This window comes from Microtus pennsylvanicus, chromosome 21 (assembly GCF_037038515.1).
Source record: "Microtus pennsylvanicus isolate mMicPen1 chromosome 21, mMicPen1.hap1, whole genome shotgun sequence".
Lineage (NCBI taxonomy): Eukaryota > Metazoa > Chordata > Mammalia > Rodentia > Cricetidae > Microtus > Microtus pennsylvanicus.
Genome location: NC_134599.1, coordinates 32,303,818 through 32,317,088, shown reverse-complemented (window position 1 = coordinate 32,317,088; position 13,271 = coordinate 32,303,818). Strand labels below are relative to the sequence as shown.

The 13,271-nt window shown below is 43.7% G+C and overlaps 1 protein-coding gene across 1 annotated transcript in view; it reads right to left on the bottom strand.

The window, feature by feature from the left end:
* Window positions 1–13,271, bottom strand: part of Plekhh2 (pleckstrin homology, MyTH4 and FERM domain containing H2) — a 108,901-nt gene that overhangs the window by 12,093 nt on the left and 83,537 nt on the right. Inside the window, exons 21-25 of the mRNA XM_075955211.1 lie at window positions 11,586–11,683; window positions 9,598–9,775; window positions 8,832–8,987; window positions 7,382–7,479; window positions 2,357–2,498 (exon numbers count right to left, since the gene is read on the bottom strand). Of these exons, the coding sequence (XP_075811326.1) occupies window positions 2,357–2,498; window positions 7,382–7,479; window positions 8,832–8,987; window positions 9,598–9,775; window positions 11,586–11,683 (672 nt within the window). The remainder of the gene's footprint in view (window positions 1–2,356; window positions 2,499–7,381; window positions 7,480–8,831; window positions 8,988–9,597; window positions 9,776–11,585; window positions 11,684–13,271) is intronic.

Sequence of the window (13,271 nt, the reverse complement as noted above, 5' to 3'; positions counted from 1 at the left end):
ATGAAATTCTCAGACCGAATGGGGTATCCTGTCTTTACAAGTCCTCGGACGGAATGCTGAGCACCTGTCTCCCCCCCACCTTATATTCTTCTCTCTGCCCAGTCAGATCTCTTCCTGTCTCCACCTCTCTAGTGCTGGGTTAAAGGTGTGAGCCATCACCGCCTGGCTCTGTTTCCCTTGTAGACTCAATCAATTCTGTAGCCAGGCAGGAAGTAGAGGTGGGACAACCAGGCAGGAAGTAGAGGCAGGGCAACAAGAATTCTGGGAAGAGGGAAGTTTCAGTCTGCAGTTGTCAGAAGCAAGATGTGACGGCCTCGCCAAAAAAGGTACCAAGTCACGTGGCTAACACAGACAAGATTATGGGCTAATATAAGTTATAAGAGTTAATAAGAAGCCTGAAAATATTAGGCTAAGGAGTTTATGATTAATGTAGACCTCTGTGTGTTTCTATGGGACTGAAGGACTGAAGGACTGGGTGGGACAGAAACCTCTGTCAACACACAACCATCTGTAACACTAGGCCTATCTGACATCCTTTCCTTGCCTCCTAGAACACGATATGCATACGGCACTATACACAGATAGAACATTCAGGAAAAACCGCATACACATAAAATCTCAAAAATTTTATTTTTCTTAATTTTATCTTAATAAAATTTAATACAAATTTAATTTTTCTTAGAGAAGGTTTTCTTTTTCTTTCTAAAGACAAAATTAAATTCTTAGTTGGGGTCATCCTTGTGGATTCCTGGGAATTTCCCTAGTGCCAAGTTTCTAGCTAACCCCATAATGGTTTCCTCCCAGCATATATTCTGGAGTGAAGAGACTTGGGAATCACAGTGTGGGTGTTGGATGGGATGAAGAACGGATGAGATGCCCTGGGATGATGTGTAGGGTGAGAAGCCATAGACCCAAGGATCTGTCCACATGGCACTTCCAAGGGTGATGGAGGAAGGTCATTGGCTAATAAAGGAACTGCCTTGGCCCATTTTATTGGTTAGGACATAGGTAGGTGGAGTAAACAGAACAGAATGCCGGGAGGAAGAGGAAGTGAGCTCAGACTCGACAGCTCTCCTCTTGGGAGCAGACGCCTCAGAAGAGAGGCCATGCTCCGCTCTCCCAGGCAGACGCACATGATGAAGCAAGCCGCCAGGTCAGACATGCTGAATCTTTTCCGGTAAGACCGGAGCTACACAGATTATTAGAGATGGGTTGATCGGGATATCAGAATTAGCCAGTAAGGGCTAGAGCAGAATGTGCCAAGCAGTGATTAAATGAATACAGTTTGTGTGTTGTTATTTCGGGCATAAGCTAGCCGAGCAGGCGGCTGGGGTGTTGGGGGCGCAGCCCCGCCGCTCCTTATTACTACACAAGGGAAGCTGTTATCTGCCTCCTTAGTTATCCTGTGCAGACTCAGTTTTGCATCTTAAAATCACCTTCTCCCTTCAGTATGATGACCTTAAATGACCTAAGCACACTGGTGCCTGGCTGGGCCTACTTTCCCAGTCTCAGTCATAGGTAGAAGAGGGTGTGGTTAAGGTCTAACCAGGAGCTTAAATGAAAAGGTCTATGTAGGTTATGAGTTTTTCTCAAAGTCAGGATGGGCATGTCCTTCTCAGTCCCTCCCTTCCCCCACCCCTGACTCCTGGAACATGCTGGGACTCTAACAGAACTCCAGGACCATAAGGATGACACCCATGGGTGGCAGAATGGGTGGAAGGACCAAGTCCTGATGGCTCGCTCTGTAGAGGTATCAGGATGCCACAGTCACCTTGTGGAAATTAAACTTTATTTTCCGTTTTGGGATAGACTCTTGCTAATGTAGCCTAGGCTGGCCTTCAACACATGGACTTCCTGTCTCAGTTTCCCAAATGCTGAGATACAGGCAGATATTCACCACACTCAGAATAAAACATACTTCTGTTTGGTTAAGTCACTGTAATTTATGTGCCTATGTTAAAGAAATCCAAACTTACTTCCAATTGGAATGGTAGGTAAATAAGAGAAAGTGTTCTAGCTTTGCCCAAAAGGTGTTCCTAAGAGGTTGCCAGCTGCACATACCGTCCTCAGGATCACCTCTCTACTCTCAGATCCCTTCCTTAAATGCCTCAAGCAACACTCTTGAAAGAACTAAGAAACACATTTCCCCTTACAGAATGTAGTGTCTCATCCGAGGCTACAGCAATTGTCGGGGGTCAGAAAATAATGTAATAATAACGCCTGCAGTTTCAAGTGTCTTCTTAATCATAATAAAGCGAGTGTAAAAATGTGCTGAAGCTCCTGCCTTGCTGCATTTAACCGAAGAAGCTCGCATCTTCCTATCTCTCTATGCTATTCCGTACAACAAAGAAGTTACCTGAGCTAAAAGCGCTGCCATTTCTAACGCCAGGTCCTTGTTCAGAGGGAAAAGGCCGTTTATTATCTGATCATTTGTCTGGTAGAGCAACAGCAGCTTCTCTCTGTCAGTCTCTCCACGAGCTTGCATTGAGAAGTACAATCTGGAAAAAGAGAGAGAAATGTCTCATGATACTCTTTTATTTTTTTAAATTAAAAATCCTACATTTATTGTGCATGTGTGGGGGTGTTGATGCATACGTGCCACTGTCTGTGTGTGGATCAGAGGACAATGTGTGGGTGTCATCTCCTATCATATTAGTTCTGGGGATCAAACTCAGGTCATCAGGCTACAACAACTCTTCATTCAATGAACTGAATAAACTCAATTTTTAACACACAATCTTTTTCAACATCTAAATAGAAAACTAGGGTTTCAATTAAAAAATCAACTCCAATTAGCATCAAATGTCAGAGGTGGCTTTTCACTAGGCATCAAAAAAGAAAATATTGGTACATTCAAGTCTGTTTTGATTTTTTTTGATCATATATAGATGAGCATCTTTAGGAAGATCAGAAAGAAAAATACTCTCTTATTCCTCGTGGAAACAGGACATGGGCTTCCTGTTATTTTTGAGATGGGGGTCTCTATGTTGCCAAAGCTGGTCTTTGGGTGGCCTCAAGTGACAGCCACACCTCACCCTCCCGAGTACCTAGGACAAGTATGCTCTGCCATGCCGGGCTAATGACATGGTTTTTGTTTGCCCAGGCTGGTGCTCATGGTGCTGTGGGGCACAGTGTTATGGATGTGCAAAGTGTTAAGACAATGGGGTAGGTAAGTAACAATCCTGAATGTTGCCATGAAAACACAGTGGTGTGTGTGCGTGTGTGCGTGGGTGCGTGTGTGTGTGTGTGTGAGAGAGAGGGGGGGGGGTGAGGTGTGGACATATCCCTTAGTTATAGCATCTCTCTCTGAACATCAGGGAGGGAGAGGCCAGAGGGCTGTTCTGGAGAAACATGGTGGGTGTTCTCCATGAAGCTTGTCCTACCCACAGTTCTGATCATCTTCCTGACAAGCTTGGCTGACAATCAGTGATGTTCCCAGAAGTCAACCACAGTCCCATGTCAATCTATGATTATACAGAGACAAAAATGCAGGATCATTAAGCAGACCGGAAGACGTAGCTGGACAATAGACATAGACAATACATGCAAAATGTCATCAGGAAAGAGGTCTGACAGGAAGACAGAGAGGCTGAAGATGAAGGTTTTTTACAGAGGAAGGGCCCATTTCCTTACCTGAAGTAAGGAACCACATGGCTCATTTCGGAGACCCACCAGGAGAAGGGAAAGTGTTATCACTGGGACTTCATACTGTGGGAATGAGGTATCTACAGGGAGAGGGGACCAGCGTGGTTTCCAGCATGCCTACAAGGTTCAGCCTGGGAAAGAAGGGTGAAATGCTTAAACAAAGCAGGGAATACAATCCCACACATGCACAGTCCTGGAATCCAGCATGTGGGAGGGCAGGCTCGGACTCCGAGGAGCTAGACAAAGCTCCGGAGAACAAGAAAAGCATGGCAAAGATGAACAAGAAAAGAGTCTCCAAGTCAAAGCAGGAAGCCCAGCCAGGTGTGGGGGTGCACACCTGTAATCCTTGCACTAGGCACTAGAAGGTGAGTTCAAGGCCAGCCTGGGCAGGCTGTGAGATCCTGTTGGTAGACCTGTGATGTGAGTTCAAGGCCACACTCTGAGATCCTACTGGTAGGATCCTATGCAAGGAGCTCCTATCTTTAAGAAACAAGTCTTGATTGTGGCACCTTCAAACTGTGAGGATTGCTAGAAGAAAAAGACAAGCTGCATGACCTCTACAGCCCTTTTCAGCGGAGGAGTCAATGAATGCAGGGGCTCCGCAGCTGCCTAACTGTGGAGACGGAAATGTTAAACTACGTTCCAGAAAACAGCAACTGCAAAGTGTTACCAAAACAATCTTGAATTTCAAGGAGGGGTTGGAAGTCTGTTCCTTGTGGGAAGGACCTTGCCAGTTTGCTTTGTTAAAAACCACACCTTGACGTTAGCAATCTCAAGCACGCAGCAAGAAATCAAATAAAATGAGAGCCTTCCTTCCTAACAAGTTAGACTTCAAATATTGCTGCCTAAGTGACGGTGTCTGAGAGCGTGCTCAAAGCCTGGTAATTAGACCTTTGATCCCTGAGTCAAAATAATTAAAATTCCATAACTCGCTAAATATAAACTTAAGATTCCATGATGAAGGAAAATCAGTATTTTAGGCCTTACAAAGCAAGTTGGCAGAGGAAGAATCAAATCTCTGGCGGCATGACAGGTCACAGCTAGCTCCCCTCCCGATTATGTTACTGGGAATTGGGCTCATTGTCTAAGCTATTTATAAACATATGCAAAGTACGGCCATATTTAGAAGCAGTGTTCTTTCTCATAGCCATGGCTCTCCAGGCTTTTTGGACCCTGTAAACACTAACCCTCTTGTTTGAGTTGTTTGTTGTTGTTTAAACGAGGTAGTTTAATCATGCTAGCCCCTCTCTTGGTCTTTTCTAGTGATTAAGGCCTTAAAGGCATTACTTTTTTTTTTTTTAACTTATTTAGCTTGCATGCCTGCACACACACCAGAAGAGGGCACCAGATCTCATTATAGATGGTTATGAGCTACCATGTGGCTGCTGGGAACTGAACTCATGACTTCTGGAAGAGAAGCCAGTGCTCTTAACCTCTGAGCCATCTCTCCAGCCCAAAGGCATTACTCTTATCTGTAGGTCTTTCAAACCGCCTATGTCCATTTGACTCAAATTTAATTTTGGTTCCAACCATAGCCATTGTAACCAGAATTGGTATGTGCTAATCAACTGTGAGGTACTAAGAAGGTATTAAGAATTGTCTTAGACGTGCTAGTCTGTCCATTTTGTTCCAACGAAATCAAACTGAATTTTGACATAACCACAAAGAGATCAACAGATGAGGACAGCAAAATCAGAACCTTCGGATGGATACTTCTCGGACTTAGGGGCATAATGAATTACTCAGAATACTGCTAAAACACAGACTTCGGGGGCTTTAGCAGACACCTACCTTGCTGCTCTTAGCAGAGACAAAGGTTATCATCAATAGAAACATCAGCAGAACTATTGTGATATGACTTAATGTACCCTAAATCTCAGTTCACCACAGGAAATTCACAAGGGTACCCCCTTCCTACTTCCGGCCCATGCTGCGCAGGGGGCATTGGAGAGATTGTGTCTAGAGACCCAGTCAAGGGTGGAATCATCTTACACCCTCAAAGTACAGTCAACAGCTACTTGCAAAATGGAATCTCCCAGGACCAGGGCCAGACTAGAAAACCACTGTCTTACACAACACTGTGACGGCTAATCTTGGTTGTCATTACACAGGGAAGAGAAAACCTCAATGGAGGGGCTGCCTCCATCACGCTGGTCTGTGAGCATGGCTGTGGGTCATTTTCCTGGACTGCTAACCCGTGTAGGAGGGTCCACCGTGAAAGGTGTCAGCTCTGGGCAGCTGGGCCTGGGCCCTGTAAGAGGTGACTGACCAAGAGCCTGGGAGGGGGCAGGTAATCAGCTTCAAGTTCATGCACTGAGTTCCTGCCACGGCTTCCTTTGACAATGAACTATAACCCATAGGAGAAAAATAAACCCCTTCTTCCCCAAGTTGCTTTCAATTGTGGTATTTATCAGAGAGCAAACTAGACCACCAGTACTTCATGGTTACTTTGTTGTTTACAGGATGAGCAAATCCTCACGTGTACAAGCTCCTGAATTAAGAGGCTCGGACAGATGAGAGCTAGCATCGGTTCATATAAAAGGGGTTTGTTCGAGCAGAAGGCGGCCAGTCCCGGTGGCTGAGCGTGTACAGTGCAGCCTGAAATATGGCTCACCACCGTAAATTATCAACCATTTTCTCAGGGAGGAAGATGGATGCCCCCCCCCCCCCCGTTATTTTTCACTCCTCCAAAAATATGGAAAGATCCTGAGCCACCCTGGAATATTCTGTCCACTTACATGGGTATTTCTGTAGGGTCAATTATTAGAAAAAGAATATTGAATTAGATGAAAGGCTATTACGGTCTTTTTATATTATACAGTGCCTTCACTTTGTACGTTCCAATGCTAAGTCTCTGAAGCTCTTCCAAAGGCAATTCTGAAAGAATTCAACATTATGCCAGTAATTCCACCAGGTTCTTGGCCTGATATTTTATAGATTAATTTATGAGCTATGAGACTAAAAAAAAACTAGAAAAACATCTTTTTTGGAGGAACATTTAATGTGAAGTGGTTAGTTCAATGCCATCTTCTGCTAAAAAATGGTTAAGAAAAAGTGAACAAGAAAGAAAACTGGGTTTCTGACCACACGCCCCAGTGTGTTATAGTTTTATCTATTGACAAGGCTGGTACCACAGCACCACTGGCCTTTCCTGTCACAGACTGCGAGCCTCCCTCCGTGGGTGCTAACCTTGCTTTCAGAGAGAGTTTTCAAAGGACCCAGTCTCCGCCCCTTTCTGAACTTAGCCTTAGCATCCATGCCACCCCTACAAAGCCCCTAGGTGTCTCTAGCCCAGGTTAGGCTCATGGTACATGCGTTCATAGGGCTATGCTAGCTTACAGTACAACGACATATTTATTAGAGTGGATGCAGGCCTAGGCACTGCCATCTTTCCTAACATGGAAATTCCAAAAGATTAAGACCGGCTCTTTGTTCCTGTTACCTTTTAACCCTGAGCATCTAAGTAAACAGCTCACAGCTGAGTGGGTGGATGGAAGAGGGTGGGAGACAGAAAGAGACAGAACAGGAAGAGAGAAGAGAGAGAGACTGGTCTAGGAAAGAATGAGAATTAGAAATAAAATGCCATGTGGTAGTATTCCCCAGAACAGAGTTATTATTAATGAAATATAAGCACACGTGTAAATATTATGACATCCAAGGCCAGTGACTAGACCACAGGCCCAGGTTCTGGGCACCGCTGCACGCTCAGCTCTGGCATTCGGATCGTGTTCCACACCTGTTTTTGTAAGTCAGACGGACAGTTCTTGTGCCCTCGCATTTCCCGGGCTGCTGTTCTTTGGACGCCTGTTCCCATTTAGAAATAATGTCACAGATCTAGAAAGGAAACAGAAAGCTGAGACCCACAGGACTTTTAAAATCAACGTTTAAAAAAAAAAGACAAGAGTGTCTGTGAGTTCAAACAAACAAACCAAGCTCACTGGAGCCTTTTGTGTCTAGCTTCTGTAGAACTCTGAGCTTGGGGTTTAAAGATACTTTGCTTTTTCAGTCTACTTCTCAAACTGGACACACATTAACTTTGAACTGTGGCCATGCATTTCGACTTAGGAATCTTAATGCAGGATTGTATGGGGCTGGAAGTGGCGATTCCAGGGATTGTTTTCCATCATAATTTGGTCACTGAAGAAACAATTTTTTCCACCTTGTAAATTTATCAAAATTGAAACAACAAAGTACCCTAAAGAAGCGTGAGCCAAAATGGGTGCTTTCCTTTTGGTGCTGGCTGCTTGGTGTAGCCAAGACATTTTCTCTCTTTATTTCCTCACAAGATAAGTAGACTGTGTCTCTAAGGTCCCCGTAGTTCAGTAACTGTATTTCTAATTGTCGCCATCATTCTATGGAAACTTATTATTATTATTATTTTATCACGAGCTAGATAAGATGCTTTAAAATATATTTTTCTTTATTTTCATTGGTTCATTTCCTACCGGACTGTAGTTCCGCCCTCCCCCAAAGCCCAGGGCTGAGATGTCCCTCTATTCAAAGGGCCACAGTCCTCTTAACATTTGTCACCTCCAATTGCTCTTTCAGATTACCAGGACATAAAGCTGTTCTTTTCTAAGCAAACTAAAGCTCCCTGTGAACAGAAGCAGCATTTGCCCTTTAGGCTCCGGATTCCACTGCGCCCTCAGGATATTGGGAGCAGCTGCGAAATCCTGACTCATGAAGTCTGTGGGGATGAGCCCTTTGTTCTTTTCTGTTAGTTTGTTTTGTATTTGTATGTGTGTATGTGTGCGTGTGCGTGTGCGTGTGTGTGTGTGTGTGTGTGTGTGTGTGTGTGTGTGTGCACCTTGCGGAAGTCAGTTCTTTCCTTCCACCATGTGGGTTCCAAGGATCCAACTCAGGCGTGGCGCCACTGATCATCTTGCCGGCCCACCATTCTTAGTCCCCTAATATTTAGAGCATCGTAACGACCATCACTCCTTTCCCTCTACTAACACAGAGTTTGTGTATGCAGGTTGCACATTAAGAACTCTTATGTCCTCCTTTAAAAAAGGGGGGGGGGAGGAATTCTACGGCGTCACCAAGATTTGGCAATTTTAAAAAATGGTACCGATCGGGTTTCTTATATTTTTGGAAACTTCCTGACCTAAACTTGTACAGACTAATGAGCCTTTTGCTATATTTGTTGTTGTTCAGTTTGGCTCTGTGGAAGAATGTGGTTTCACCTTGATATTTCCCTGAAGACAATGTTCAAGGTCTCTGCCAGAAGGGTCGTCAGTGAACAGCGCAAATCCAGACTGTGCCGGCTTCCTCATTCCCGTGTCCTGGTTTAAGGTATTCAAAAATTCTTCCACTGTAGTGGAGGCATCAAACCCAACTACCTAGACAAAGACAGCAAGAGCGTTCTCTTAATGAAAAACACGCACACTGAACAGGAAGCAGGGTGCACGCAATGCGTGCGTGACTCATGGTGGTGTCTTTCTCCAGGACGTTCAAATTGTTGTCCAGGGCTCTGTGGGAGAAAACACAGAAGGAGACCAGTAGGCAACCTGCTATGCAAATTCAGAAATTTCAGCTTCAGCCAACAGACACACAGCTAAATTCAAACCCGAAAGGTCACTTAGCAGCTTTTCATGTCAGGCAGGGACAGTACTTAGGCTTACCCATTAGAAGTCAGCCAAAGAATACGGTACAACATGCAATCAATATGCACATGAAAGAAATACATCAGTTTTAATAAATGAACTTCTTTGTGTATTTAATGTTTATTTTTTTTAAAAAAAAAACTTTCTAAAACCACATTTGTTTGATTTGGTGTGTGTGGGGGGGGGGGCATGTGTCACACAAGTGTGTGGAGGTCAGAGGACAACTTCTGAGTGTGGGTTCTAGCAAATGAACTCAAGATGAACGGCTTACGGGGACAAAGAGTTCAATACGGCGTTGTTTTGGGTGTCACTCTGTTTCCAAGCTGAGCCGTCTCGGAGAACCCACCTGATAGATCCCATTCATGAAGTGCACGGGGATGCTGAAGGGCAGGGAATGATGGTACGGGTTCCGAAGAAGGGTGGAGAGGATTTCCATCCTCGAGGGCCTGGCCTCCCGATCCCCGTTTTGTTGTGTTCTCTCAACACACCGCTGGCAGTAAATGGCATATTTCCCGAATTCTGTCCTGTAATGCAATACTTAAGATAAAAAACCTAAGAATAAATTTATTAAGACAATCTAACATACATAACTTTCACAGTAATAGCAAGCTGTTGGAATGTTTATTGGACTCCAGTTTCTTTGATTTTGCAGTAGACTCAATACCCTATGAAGTTTAAAAAAAAATCTTTCTGCATTGCTATAACCACAAGATAAATTTGAAATTACCAGTAATTACACAATCAATATATAATCATTATGTTAACAAAACTAATGCATAAAGAATGCAAAGATAGCACATAAAGATAATGCACAAGGAATAATATATTATAACAAAACTACAGGGCAGAGTTCTCCACATTGACCCCAAGGCCTCAGGCATAGTAGGGAAACCCTCTTCTCCTAAGTCACACCTCAAAATCCCCCAGCATTCTCTCTTGAAGATCATGCAGATTGTTCTACAGTCAAACAAGGTAAGAAAATGCCTTCGAACAAAAAGCATATCCTATAAACAATACACTAAGCAAAACCATTCAAGTACATAAATACACAGTGGACTCGAGATTTTCTCTCCCCTTACTTACACATGGAATCAAATTAAGCACAACTTTTAGTTTGGGTTTAGAAGATAACCTTTCTTTCTTTCTTTCAAAGATTTATTTATTTACTATGTATACAGTGTTCTGCCTGCATGTATGCCCGCAGGCTAGAAGTGGCGCCAGATCTCAGTGTAGACGGTTGTGAGCCACCATGTGGTTGCTGGGAATTGAACTCAGGTCCTCTGGAAGAACAGCCCATGCTCTTAACCCCTGAGCCATCTCTCCAGCCCAAGATAATCTTTCTAAATATATTTCTAGTCAAGTGATTTTGAGACTCAATGGTGTCACCTGTGCCGGGGCTCCTCAGTCACTATCATCCCTAGACTGTATTCCGGACTGTGGGTAGTTTCCTGTTGTCTCCTTGTATGTTTGTTCGTGCTATCCACAAGGTCTAGCTAGCTCCCTACCATGAACCTCCTGGGCTGCGGTGTGCTTCAGCAGGAAGTGTTGACTGTGCACAAGGCCCTGAGTTTGTTCCCCGGCACCACCAATCAGGCAAACAAAAAGAAAACATACATCTCTCGAAGCTGAGAAAATGAACCCGGAAAAGCCTTGGCCAACTGCCTTAGGCCCCAGTCTAATACTTTCTTGTTTGTTGGTTTGTTTGAGACAGGGTTTCTCTGTGTAGCTTTGGAGTTTGTTCTGGAACTTGCTTTATAGACCAAGCTGGCCTTGAACTCACAGAGATCTGCCTGCCTTTATCTCCTGAGTGCTGGGATTGAAGGTGTGTGTGTGACCAATGTCTGGCAAAAAGAATACTCTTTTTTTTTAAGACCCCAGTCTAAAAAGATCATTCTGATGAATTAAAATATCCTTTTTAAGAGAATAAAAAAAATCAGAAGCAATTCAAATACAATTTTAAAACAAAGGAAGACCACAGGGGAAGACTTCCACAAGAAGAATCCAGTGTAGATAAAATCAGTGAAAGGGGAAATTAAGAAAGCAAAACAATTTTGTTACTTTTCCCCATGAGGGCCAAGTCATTCACACTTGCAGTGCACACGGTCTTTTCACTCAAGAACGTTCTTTACCAGATCATCAGGCCTTCACAGCAATCTTGCACACAATATTGAACATAACAAAGGGAATGTTTGCCAGGCTCTACATGAATGGGAACGAAAGGCTTCCTGTCCCAATATCTGTTTGCAGATTCTTTTGAGAATATACCTGGCAGATTATTAGATACTTATAATTTACTAGAGACTTGCGAGGCCACGTAAATAGTGTTCTGCACACCTGGAATCTGCATTCCTCTTCAGATGGAGCTGGAGGAGCCACAGGAAAGGGTGGTGGGGAAGGAAGAGCCCAACGCAGAGTGCCAAGAGCTGCCAGCCCTGGGTGAAGAGCAATACCATCATTAGAAACCATGCCAGCTGCACAGACGCATCAGAGCAGTGTGCCTGGCAGAGGGTAGGAGAGCGATGAGCAGCTTGCCTCTTGCACATGTACATAATCCCTTTAGAGCATTTACATTCAAAGCATAACAACTCAGCATCAGGTCAGATCCAAGACCCCCCTAATTGTACCTAATGTCTAGACTGCAGGACCAAAGTTTACCCATTGATTCAGTAGCTCTTTTTGACATCCACATGCAAAGATTGGGGACTTCACTCTTCTTTATGCTTTTACTTATCATTGAAACAGAACTTTGAGAAAAGTAGATTACAAAGTAGTAAAAATAAAAATCGTTTACTCAAAACCCCACCTACTCATTATACATACACATATAAGGGCAAAGTAGAAAACCAGATGTACTTAGGTGAGAGAAACACATGCGATTCCCCTCTGCTCTCTTTTACATGCCCTTCTCTATGTAGTTTTCCTCATTAAACAAGTATAACATCAATGATTTTAAGAATCTTACATAAAAAAGGTGAGAAGGATAGGTCCTGTCCTCGAGAAGCCTAATCTAATAGGAAAAGTTTATATAAACGTACAGCAAATTATAATAAAACACAGTCATGAATATATATATATATATATTTATATATATATATATATAAAATGGAGGTAATGGAGAGGGTCACCAAGGAAAGATATGCTGGGAAGACATAGTTTACATAGTTTGGGGTGGGTTGTAAAGTATAACATTGGAAGGGAAGAAAGGAATCCATGAGGAGCAAGCCAGGTACACACTGGTGAGCACTGCAAGGCTCCATGGATTTACAAAACTGGGTGGGTCCTACTGCACGTACTGGCTTTGTGGGAGCCTAGGCAGTTTGGATGCTCACCTTACTAGACCTGAATGGAGGTGGGTGGTCCTTGGACTTCCCACAGGACAGGGAACCCTAATAGCTCTATGGGCTGACAAGGGAGGGGAACTTGATTGGGGGAGGGGGAGGGAAATGGGAGGCGTTGGCGGGGAAGAGACAGAAATCTTAAATAAATAAATGGAAAAAAAAACTGGGTGGGCGGGGGGATGCTCATTCAATGTTGAACAGCGAGAGTTTGTTTCTTCACTGCCCAGGAGCAGGTAGAGAAGCTCCTGGAGTCAGACTCTACATTTCAGCTTCCAAACCCATTACAGGTGGTTGTGAGTCACCCAATGTGGATGCTGGGAACTGAACTCTGGTCCTCTGGAAGATTAGTATAAACTCTTAACTACTGAGCCATCTCTCCAGCCCGCCATGTGACCAAGATGTTTTTGAAGCATGGTAGTGATGTGGGAGAAGTGATTATATTCTATGGTTTTAGAAGGTAATATGCACACTGCAACTCTAGTGTGAAAAACAGTGAAAGTGTATAAATCTATATACACTTACACACAAGCATGATAGAGAAGCCAGCCAGGAGGATATCCATCAAAATATCAATAGCCCTTTTTCCTTTCATATGATTTGTATTTTCAAATGTCTGTACCAAATGTGTATCATTCTTACATCAGAACATGTCATTTTAAATTGCATGTGTATGCGCCAGTGT